At 45.5% G+C, this 12,500-nt stretch overlaps 1 protein-coding gene across 4 annotated transcripts in view; it reads right to left on the bottom strand.

Annotated features, from left to right (window-relative positions):
• The window catches only part of znf423 (zinc finger protein 423), a 191,948-nt gene that overhangs the window by 156,850 nt on the left and 22,598 nt on the right, over positions 1–12,500 (bottom strand). For all 4 annotated transcript variants that reach the window (XM_080760910.1, XM_080760911.1, XM_080760912.1 and 1 more), the window contains exon 2: positions 6–68. In XM_080760910.1, the coding sequence (XP_080617036.1) occupies positions 6–68 (63 nt within the window). The remainder of the gene's footprint in view (positions 1–5; positions 69–12,500) is intronic.

The following is a 12,500-nucleotide window of genomic DNA, read 5'->3' as shown; positions in this document are numbered from 1 at the left end:
GTTACCTGTCTGGACAGTCGATTCGTCCCACGTCCCCCCGCACTCTGATGACTCCCCCTCTTCCACCGCTGCAGGAGAGGAAGACAGAGACAGCGTGTCAGCGAGCCATGCAGGACTGGACCATTTTATTTTATACACACACTACATCAAGGAATAGCAGGCGGAGGCATTGCAACATATGGCCCATCTTACATCTTACTTTGATTTGGAACCGAGAAATACTTCTTCTTGCCCTGAAGTGGGCACCAAAGTGGGCATGTCGGTATTCAGATTGGAAGAAGCAGATGTCTGTGATACAATGCATCATGAAAAATAAAGAACGGAACCAAAGTTCATGGTGGAAAAGGGGCCACTTTGGTGTATTTTTCCATCATGTAAGTTGCATTGAAGGAAGCATAAATCTTGTTATTTCCAAAGAACACTCTCCTCTCAGAGAAACCCACGTACACTCACATGTATGCTGCATTCATGGCATGCGCACACACGACGCACGCACACACGCAGGAGATCAGAGCTGGAATGTGACAGGGACTTCCTGGGTACAAGAGGAAGGAGGAAGTGCTGCTGCCACACAAACAGGAAATGGCTGGAGCCACCACACAATGGGGACTTCCTGTGCACCCCCCTTTCTCTGCCCAAATTCCCTCACCTCTCCCTCTTTCACTGCCCAGAGCCCTCTGCGTTTCTCTCATCTTGACCTCTCACCAGGACCCCCCCAGTCACCCACCACCCCCACCTAGTCCATCACCCTTACTCCAAGACCTCATCACGTCTTATCACGCGCACACACACACACACACACACACACACACACACACACACACACACACACACACACACGCACACGCACACGCACACACACACACACACACACACGCAACCGCACACACACACACATCCTCCTCTACCTCCCGTAGAGGGTTGCTATTCCAAACCGAGCCAAAAAGGACGGACAAAACAAGTAATAAATCACCAAACTGTTCCTGTAGGAAGACAAACTAATTGTTACCGTGTGCTTTAGTTTGATCTTAACCTTGATTTGCGGAGCGTAGACAGACTTCCACCCCTTTGGTGGGGTTTATAATAAGAATAACAATATTAATAATATACTATTTTGTCATTTTACATGTTTCTTGTTGTTTTTTCCTGTTATGATTTCCAGCTGTTGATATGATCAATCAATCAATCAGTCCATCCATGAATACTATAACTTGTTTTCTTCTTTTAATTTTTTTTAACAAATGGTAAATGGTAAATGGTGCATTTATATAGCGCCTTTATCCAAGGTGCTTTACAGTGCATTACATTCACCCATTCACACACACACATTCATACACCGATTGCGGCGGAAGCCATGCAAGGTACCAACCAGCACATCGGGAGCAATTTGGGGTTCAGTGTCTTGCCCAAGGACACTACGACATGTAGACAGGAGGAGGCGGGATTCGAACCGCCGACCCATGGATCATTGGACGACCTGCTCTACCTCTTGAGCCACAGTCGCCTATAGCTAGACATTTTCAAAACCACTAAAGGTCAGCGCCGGGCTTTGGTGACATGGTGGAGCTCATCCCTGCAAACGAAAAACCGAACGGTTTGCGGAGCGGTCTTGATATCGGAAGGTCACTAGTTCGTATCCCCGGACCAGCACATTAAAATTACCACCGCTGAAGGCATTGAACCCCTACCATGAAATGTTCTATGAGCAGGGCCTGGCTGTAAACAGGTTCTTGAGCTTAGTGTAGTTACCCTGGGTAAACATATAGTAACTTTCTTTCTTTCTTTGTCTCTGGCCAAAAAGAACTGATCTACAAGATCTACGAGCTATTCACTTGTAGCTCAGTACTTTTTGGCAAGCAACATCCTTGTGTGATGGGAGTATAAATTATGCAATGCTGTTCAATTTATACTCCCATCGCAAGATGATGTGGATTGCCAAAAAGAACAGATTTTCAGTAAGCCACACCTTCATAATATAGAGTATGAATTGATAGTGACTTTTTAAATTGACCTCTCACAATTGCCATATAATCCAGTGTAATTACTCCATTATTAGATTGACGGGTTATATGACATTGATGACTCTGTGAACTTCAGGCTAAGCTTTATCCAGCCCTGAAAAAGTAGTCAAATAAAATCATGTTCAGCTGTCCAAGGCAGCAGGGAGCTGGACTTCCCTTCAACCGTCCATATAATTTTAACTTTTAGTGTCGATATAACACACAAACCCTGTCTGCACGCCAACACACACGCACACGCACACACACGCGCACACGCGCACACGCACACACACACACACACACACACACACACACACACACACACACACACACACACACACACACGAGTCATGGGATTCCAGTAAAGTGTTGGCAATCTCCCCGCTCTCTGACATAGCCTACCAAAACATTGATTCATTCCTTTATTTTCACTCTGGACCCAAACCAACAATACATCATACAGTAACAGGTCTGACCGGTGAGGAAACGGCCATGCTTAGTTAACACACATTTTCCACATGTTTCTAACATCTCCACTACAGTGACATGCACACTGGCAGCACATACAGCACAGCAGATGGGATAGTGTGACATCGAGTACACATGCACATAAAGCTGTGCTCAAACATACGCCACGAAGAAGCTGCAACCACACACAGCCCCCCAACTCCATCCATGCCTGAGAAATGTTTAAAAAAAATGCCTTTTACACACAATTTATCCACAAAATGGCAGTCTTTGATTGATTAAATGATTGACTGCATGAATTAATACTTCATTAACAGTCTGTAAGAAACAGGGTAGCTTGATACAAATACAATGTTAAAGGATTAAACATGTTTATTGTTCTTGTATTGTATTGTATTGTATTGTATTGTATTTTATTGTATTATATGTTTTTGTATGGATTGTTGTATCATCATTTTTTTAAGAGCCTGCTCAGGGACTGCAGATGTAAATTAGCTTCTGGCTAACTCTAGTCCATTTACATGGATGTGAAAACTGATGTGTTGATTAATGAGCATGGGGTTCTATATTCCCCACTCACCCGGCCCCCCAAACAAGGTTCTATGTTCCCCAGGTTCTATGTTCCCCACTCACCCGGACCCCCAAACAAGGTTCTATGTTCCCCAGGTTCTATGTTCCCCACTCACCCGGCCCCCCAAACAAGGTTCTATGTCCCCCGCTCACTATCCGCAAATCATACACTCGACATGCCTTCGGCCTGGTGGAGACAATAATGGACTCTAGTCTAGTCTACCACCAAGATGGCCACCAGGGTGCCCTCAGGTCGCCCAAAGGGCAGGTTTCTGATAGTAATTACTCCCCATTATGTTCCGTTGTGTGTAGAGATGATATTAATAATTTGGAATTCAAAATGAATATTTCCTGCATTTTTGGGTGAGCGAAAATGGGGAACATAGAACCTTTATTGCTAAATGGGGAACATAGAACCTTTATAGCTAAGTGGGGAACATATAACCTTTATTGCTAAATGGGGAACATAGAACCTTTATAGCTAAGTGGGGAACATAGAACCTTTTTTAGTTGAGTGGGGAACATAGAACCCTGGGAACATAGAACCTTTTTTGGGTAAGCGGGGACCATAGAACCTTTCTTGCGGGGGTAGTGGGGAACATAGAACCTGGGGAACATAGAACATGGGGAACATATGTACGCTCCCCGAGCGCCCTGCCCTCTCCATCAACAAAGTGATGTTCACACAGAACAAGTCACGAAACACGTTTTATTTCATAATATGAAAATACACACATACTAAGATTACTTGAATGTTATTTGTTGTACCCGATTGCCTTTCTATAGTAAACATGCACATTGTGAATTACCTGACCTCTTGAATTTCCTAAATAAAGTATCAATCCATCAGCTGTTTAAGATTATTCTTTCAACATTTCTACTTGTAACTTCATAGAGAAAGTGAAACAGAGAAAAACAGGAAGAGCAGGAGAGGGGTGGTGGCCGGGGGTGACAGGCCCCAATGAGCATCGGGTTTGGACCTGAATGCAGGCCAGCATTGATGTGCTATGTGCAGCATTGCTCGTGTCAGGTGAGCCACCTGGGTGCCCCCATATACAGTATATCCACTGCTAATTAGGCCTATATTAATTTTCAATTAGTCAGGTTCAGCCTAATTTACCATATATCGTATAGGTTATAAACAATGTTTACCTGACCACTGCATGGTGTGTTCTCCTCTACTGTGCATTAGGCAGCAGAAAGGCCTATTGGTTAAAAACCAAAAACTAGATGGTAACAGAAATTGGACATGTTTGAACCCTGCAAAAGCCATACGGTTATGTACGGTTCAGGTGTCGAGTTGAGCAATGTGCAAAAGCCCTACATGCTCATACATTTTTAGGTGGCTCAGGATAAAAATGTTGTCTATGTTAGGCTGTTAGTACTGCATAATATACATAGAAAATGCTGTAGGTGGTGATGAGGTACAGTATTGATTCACAAGCTCTTCCCAGCTGGCATTTTCACCAGCGCAAAAAAACAAACAAGTAAAGTGCTACTCCTCCCACTGCTAACCTGCAGGCAACCACACACACAGATAGACAAAAAAATCTCTCCGATATACTCACGCACGCACGCACGCAAGCATGCATGCACACACACTCCAGGGCTTTGCAGGCCCATCCTCCCACACAAACACAGCCAGCTCTAGTATAGGACGGAATCAGTGCCAAACAAACAAATCAACAACAACCCCAAAAATATATTGAATCTGTTCACATCAGAAGCACATTGTTTACATATACCCCTTTTTAGCTGTAGGCTAGTGTGGGCTCAGTGACACTGGTGCACAATATACAGTCAAATCCTTAATTAGTTAATTAGAGTTAACTATGTTGAGACTAAAATAGGCCCCAGCTCACTGTTTGGGAACCACTGGACTACAGTTAGTGGTGTAGAAAGAACCCATAGCGGGAGGTGGGAGCGGTAGTGGAATCAAATGCTGTAGCGATACACAGCATTTAGTTTCCTACATATCAGCAGAGAGCAGGCAAAACAGCAGACAATGTCTAAATAACACCAGCTACAGTATGAATAATAAACACCAGTAAAACCTTTTCTAATGAAACAATTTTCTTAATTCACGTTGTTGCAAAGCACACCACATCTCGCCACACTCCATCCGAGACTCAATGGACCTCGAGATAGCTTCATCATGACATATCAGAGCACAGGCACGCTCAAATGACTCCACATTTTACCCAACCCTTATTGGCTTATTATCCCCCTCCCAATGTCGCCACATATTGTACAGTAAGCTACACTGCCTTATTACGCTATACCTCTGCTGGCTTTACTTTCTGAAGTGGTGCAACGTCATTTTCGTCATCACTTCAGGCACCTCCCCCTTATTTTCACACGCACACACACACACACACACACACACACACACACACACACACACACACACACACACACACACACACACACACACACACACACACACACACACACACACACACACACACACACACACACACACACACACAGTACAGTATGGGCTGTTGAGAACTTTATTTTGCTGGCCTGGGACTGGGCTCGTCCTATTGGTCTTGGACTGTGCTACTGCGCTATAGAGGGCTTGGCTATAGTCCTACTGGGATGTATAGCCTCGGTCCTGCAAAGAGAAGACTTGGACTGGGATGCATGCAGGACTGGACTAGAACTACTGGGATGGAACTGGGATAGTTTTACTGGAGCCGGTTCAGAAGACCAGATGCGGACCAAAGTGTGGGCTCTCTGAACACACGCACGCACGCATGCACACACAGTAGACACTGCAGAGCTGTGCGTGCATGCGTGCGTGTAAACTCCTCAAAGTGTATGCCTGTGTGAAAGGAGACCGGTGAGAATAGAGACCTCACACCAAGAATAACCTGTCTGCCAAATACAGCAGACAGACCGAGAGGTGCAAAGGGAGAGGAGAGGAGAGGAGAGGAGAGGAGAGGAGAGGAGAGGAGAGGAGAGGAGAGGAGAGGAGAGGAGAGGAGAGGAGAGGAGAGGAGAGGAGAGGAGAGGAGAGGAGAGGAGAGGAGAGGAGAGGGAGAAAGAAGAAGCAGTAAAATAAAAGAGTCGATGCGGGAAAAGAAGGGGAGAAGAAGAAGGAAAATAAAGTACGGAAGGAAACGAAGCGGGGTCATTTTATCGTCTACTCAGGCGTTTGTGAACACCCCGCCGACCACAGATAGTTTTTAAGTTTCTGTTGTGAACACCCCGGATAGTTTCAGTCTGCTGAAAATAATTTAATCAGACACGCCCCCTTTCCGATACAAACCAATTGTAAATTCAAACTCCATTTTAACTATATGATAGATTCTGGTGACTGATATTGTCCTTCTAATACGTGAGTGGGTCGTGTTTTTTTACTTTCTTCATTTATTTTATTAAATCTATTGGGAAAATGAATAAATAATGACCCATAAAAAAATCCTTAAAAACTATTAACAATAAATGAAAAAACTAAAACACAGCCCCATCATGTATTAATAGGAGGGCAGTATGAGTCACCCGAACCAAGGACGGGTGTTTTGATGAATCTAACATAGGCTACATGGATAAAAATTGAGTTTGAAGTTACAATGGGTTTGTATGATGAAATGAATATCAAATATCTAAACACTAAGAAACATTCAAAACTGGCCAGGGTGTTCACAAAAGCCTGAGTGGATGACAAAAAATGTTTGCAAGTGAAATATCCCTTGAAAACAGTTTCTTTAGACATCGCGTTGTGGGAGTATAATGGTCATTATTGCACACATGCTGTGTTGTTCTCAGAAGAGAGTTGGTCGCTGGCCATTTGAATAACAGATCTATTTTATTTCCATGAGAAACGGCATAAAGAGAACACGCTACACTGGGGTCACGCACTCCCCACAATCTCTGGTCATTAGAAGGAACAGAAGCAGTGGTCGCTCCACTTCTAATAAAAGCCCATTTTCTTCCTGATGAGACTGTGGGGAATACACTGTGTTTCATTAGCCAAGCACACATAGCTTTATTTAGACTCACATATCCTCCCTCTATGTTGCCCCAGGAGACACACACACCGCTACCGTGAACCCTGCGCACACCAGGGGGTCTGTGGGAGGGTGTGCTTGTGTGTGTGTGTGTGTGTGTGTGTGTGTGTGTGTGTGTGACTAGCCTTGCATGTTAATGTACAGAACATGTAATGTAATGTGAGTGAGTGAGTGAGTGAGTGAGTGAGTGCATGTGTCTCTCAGAAGGAGGGCAGTAAGGGCCGATTCATACTCCTATTTTACCGCTGTTTCGGCACTGTAGTGCTGAAATCATTTCGGCTTGTCAGAAATTTTCAGTAGCACCGAAGAGCTGACTTTAGGACGGTACCCGTCCCCCCGAACCTCAAATGACGTCACATTGTAGGCTCTACAGCGCCGAACCGACTTTTATTCGGCTCTAAAATAGGAGTATGAATCGGCCTTAAGGGAGAAAGGGACAGATGGAATGAAGTGAACACGTGAATCGGTAAAACAAGACTTCTTTTGTGAATGTTACGCGTGTTGGTGATCGTGCACGTGTGTCACTGGTGAGGTGGCAGGTCTTGGTCAAATTCTGGATTCAAGTTTAATTATTTTCTACGTTTATAAATGCTGAATAAATAGTTGGGCCTAGATATGAAAAGGGTTGAAAACCACTGATGAAATCCCTAAAAACATACATGAGTTACAAGTACAACTGTACCTTTTCCCTATCTATTCTACACCTTTATCTCTTCGCCACAAATAGCGTGAGCTTGTTGCAGGTCTGCTATTTTTAAAAGGATCCCTGGCTAATAAGACAAATATGCCTTTAAACATTATACTTCAACACTACAACTAAAATAAAATAATAAAAACACCTCTAATATTATATTTATTTCATAAATAGAGAATCTTTCACTCAATAGGAACCATTATGGTCTAGCCCTATGGAATGCATATGCTAATAAAAAATAACGTAATACTTCCGAAAGGTGCGTTCAGACTTGGATGGTTAGAGCGGCTCGATTACATACAAAGTCAATGCAAAGACGAGAATTGCGCAAACGGCGCAGTGTGGCGGATCATTTTAAAATAGCGTGAGCTTGTAGGCCTGCTATTTTTGAAGGGCACTAGCCCCTCCTATATACAGGTTTAATGTTTGTTTTTAGTTCAGTTAGTTTTAAAAACGCCATTGGAAATTTTAAGTCATCTTGTCCCTAACACAAACATTAAATGCCATTAACATTAACAATAAAGAGAATTTAATGTTTGTTTTGTCACCGTTTGTTTTACATCACCATTACATCACCTAATCAACATGAGTTAGACTTTAATATATTAGCGCCCCTCACTTCAAACAGGTGTGATTTTTGAGGGGTGCTAGCCCCTCCTATACACAGGTTTAATGTTTGTCTTTAGTTCAACAGTTGTTTTGTCATTTACGTCATATTGTCTCTTTATTGTTAATGGCGTTTAATGTTTGTGTTGGCACCGTTTGTTTTACATCACATCACCAACATGAGGTAGACTATAATATATTAGCGCCCCTCACTTCACAAGGGTGTGATTTTTAAACTAGCGTGAGCTTGTAGGTCTGCTATTTTTGGCACGCGTTCACATGGTTAAATGAACACTACAGATTTTACCGTTTGTTTTTTCCGCATTTAACCTTCTATTAAAAAGAGTTAAGAAACAAAGCCTTCCCACTGGAATTATCACGCACACGTACGGTGCGCACACACACATACGCACAGTCGCACACACACGCACAGACACTCACACAAACACACACTCCTTGGCATAATTTATTCCTAGATTACCCAAAGTCGTCTCTGTTAATTGCTGCTCCACTTGAGGAGGAGAAAAGAGAGACAGAGAAAAAGAGATGCTATTAGGGCTTCAGAGCCTTGCTAAGCAGTGTTAAGGCCCCACACACCCCCCGCGCGCGCACACACACACACACACACACACACACACACACACACACACACACACACACACACACACACACACACACAGAGTGGTGGAGTAGCTGTTGGCGAGCCAATAATCAGTGAGACGGAGGTGGACTGGAGATGAAACGACGACATGTCAAACACAACGGCTCAATTTAGCAGTGACAGAAACACGGTGTGTGTGTGTGTGTGTGTGTGTGTGTGTGTGTGTGTGTGTGTGTGTGTGTGTGTGTGTGTGTGTGTGTGTGTGTGTGTGTGCGTGTGTAGCACAAGGCAAAGCAAACAGAGAGCTACTGGGAAGCACAGGAGTGCAAGCAGATACAAGCCAAATGCACCTTCTCTTTCTCTCTCTCTCTCTCTCTCTCTCTCTCTCTCTCTCTCTCTCATACATACACACACTGAACAATTAATCTCCCTAAAAACATGCATAATGAACTGTTCTCCAAGTTGTGGCAATGTTCAATCTTCCTATCCAGTGCCTCAATATTCATTATTTTTCTCCCATTATTTTTCTCCCAGGTCTGTATATATATATACGTACCGTACCCCCCCAGCTATAGGGGACGTTATTTGCCCCAACGTATACTCTGTGTATATAATAGTTGAGCCCCACGGCAGCTTTTAACATTGATCCGGTTGCTATGGCAACGCCTCCGTCACCACCAGCTATAGGACGTAACATTTTCGTTTTCCTCTGTTACGACTCTACGAGCAGGATTTTCAAACCTCCATAAGTCGGTATCCAGCAGAGCTGTCCTTGGTGGATCTTCTGCCATCCAAATTTCGGATGTAATTTGTGCCTTTGTACTCTGTGTGTAGTGAGTGTGTGCAAAATCCTTCCTCTTAAAGTGAATGTGGATGGTGGCATATAGGTTAACTTAATTTAAAAGACAACAGCTAGCGGAACAGGAAGAATTAAAGGGATTGTGACATTTTGTAATTTTTCTTAATTTCGAGATTTGGGTCTCGAGCTGAAAAGTTTGGGAACAGCTGCTGTGTAGATCAGTGGTTCCCAAAGTGAGGTCCGGGGACCCCCGGGGGCCCTGAAGAGTTCCAGGGGGTCCCCAGCTAAATGATAGTTAGGAACCAAATGGACCCTTATGGGTCTGTAACTCTGAGAGTGTACAAATGGAACCAAATGGACCCGTTTCTCATAGTTAAATTAACATTGATTTTACAATATAAACACACACACACACACACACACACACACACACCACTGTAAAATGTACAGTGTGCATGTTAACGCAGAGAGGAGGAGAACATACCAACAGCCATTAGAGGGTTAAGTTGTGTCTAGCGTCATCAAGATGTTCTGATAAACAAATATTTACACGCTTGCCACGGTCATTAATCATATAGCTGCACCTTACATACATACGAACGCATGCACGGCGCGTGCACACACACACACACACACACACACACACACACACACACACACACACACAGCTCCATGATCATGTTCTTTTATCATTTCGTTTTGTCGTCTTCGTGTCCTCTCAGCCTGTCTCGTCTGTCAGTTCCAACTACCGCGTGTCTCTCTTTCTGCTTGTGTACGTGTGTGTGTGTGTGTGTGTGTGTGTGTGTGTGTGTGTGTGTGCGTGCTCTATACGTGCTTTTGCAAGTCTACAGCATGCATTCTCATTATCCCTCCATTCCTCCACTGTACTCTTTTTGTCTCCCACACACACACACACACACACACACACACAGATCTCTCCATCTCTCCTCAGGTTCTCTCTCTCCCTTGCACCCCGTATCCCTCACCCCCCTTCTACCCTTTGTCTAAATCTCTGCCCCCCCCCCCGTCCCCCCGTCCCCCCCCCCGTGCCTGCAGATATACAAAAAAAAAAAGCTTTGTCTTTTTCCCCCAATACACAGCACGCACACGCGCGCACGTACGCGCGCATACACGCACGATCAGGGCCACTTATTCCCCTGGCTGCCTGGGTTCTCTGGCGTCCCCGCTTCCCTTTGACAAACGGGTCATCGTGGCCAATCATGCGTCGGCCTGAGGGGCCCGGGGAGGCGGGATGTGGGTCAGTGCAGCCAATGATAGGCTGGCTCCGTGCCCAGAGGGGAGGGGCCGAGCGACAATTGCCGCTGGACAGGAGTCAAGGAGTGTGATTGTCGTTTGCAGACAGTCTCTCTCTCCAGTTTTCTGTGTCCCCTTAATCTCTCTTTCTCTCTCTCTCTTCATCCTCCCCCCTCTCTTCATCCTCCCTCTCTCTCTCTCTTCATCCTCCCTCTCTCTCTCTCTCTCTCTCTCTTCATCCTCCCCCCCTCTCTCTCTTCATCCTCCCTCTCTCTCTCTCCCTCTCCATCCTCATCCCGACCTCCCCTCTATATATACTGTATATATATATATATCTCCACCCTCATCCTCAACCTCACTCTCTCTCATCCTAGACATTCTTCCTATTTTTTCTCTCCCCCCCCCCCCCCACAACCCACTTTCCATCGACCATCCCCTCCCTCATTCCGGAGGGAACCTCTCATTGGCTGTCCTCTCATCCCCTACGGGTGACTCTGTGATGCCACTGGCCGAGGGCTGATGCCTATCTCCAACACCAGCCCCCTGCCCTGCCCTACGGGAGCCCCCCCAACACACACACACACACACACACACACACACATACACACACGGGCCTAGGGGCCGGGGACAGAAGCTGATTAACCAAATACTTTTATCAGCAGTGAAACCGTGCTCTCTGCTTGCCTGCCTTCTGACACAAAACAGCCTTAAAACACATAACACACACACACACACACACAGCAAGCACTGTGTCATTTGTCAGTGTGTACATGTGTGCGTGCGTGCGTGGAGAGACAGACGCAGCAGAGGGCTTAGATGGATGGCAGAGAGAAAGAACAACAACCAGAACAACAACACAAAGCCTGGCGGATAAGGTCCGTCACACTCTCTCTTCGCCTCTTTTTCCTGACCCCACCCCCCCCCCACCCACTCATCCACTCACACCCCCACCGGTCTCCTCTTGGTTCCATCCTCACAGTCAATTCCATCCATCCATCTTCAACCGCTTATCCGTAGTCTGGTCGCGGGGGCAACAGCTCCACCAGAGAGCTCCAGACTTCCCTCTGCAGAGACCATTAGTGACTTCCTCCTGGGGGATCCCGAGACGTTCCAAGGCCAGTGAGTCGATGTGTTTCCTCCAACTGTGCCTTGGTCCGCCCCGGGGTCACCTCCCAGTGGGGCGTGCCTCAAGGACCTCCTATAGGGAGACGCCCGAGAGGCATCCTAACCAGATGCCCGAAACACCTAAGCTGGCTCCTTTCCAGGCGAAGAAGTAGTGACTCTACTCCGAGACTCTCTCGTGTGACTGAACCTCTCACCCTATCTCTAAGGGAGATGCCAGCCATGTGACTGAACTTCTCACCCTATCTCTAAGGGAGATGCCAGCCATGTGACTGAACCTCTCACCCCATCTCTAAGGGAGATGCCAGCATGTGACTGAACCTCTCTCCCGATCTCTAAGGGAGATGCCAGCCATGTGACTGAACTTCTC

The sequence above is a fragment of the Protomyctophum bolini genome, assembly GCF_963924005.1.
Source record: "Protomyctophum bolini genome assembly, chromosome: 4".
Lineage (NCBI taxonomy): Eukaryota > Metazoa > Chordata > Actinopteri > Myctophiformes > Myctophidae > Protomyctophum > Protomyctophum bolini.
Note: the sequence above shows the minus strand (reverse complement) of the source record. Positions and strands in the feature narration are given on the sequence as shown.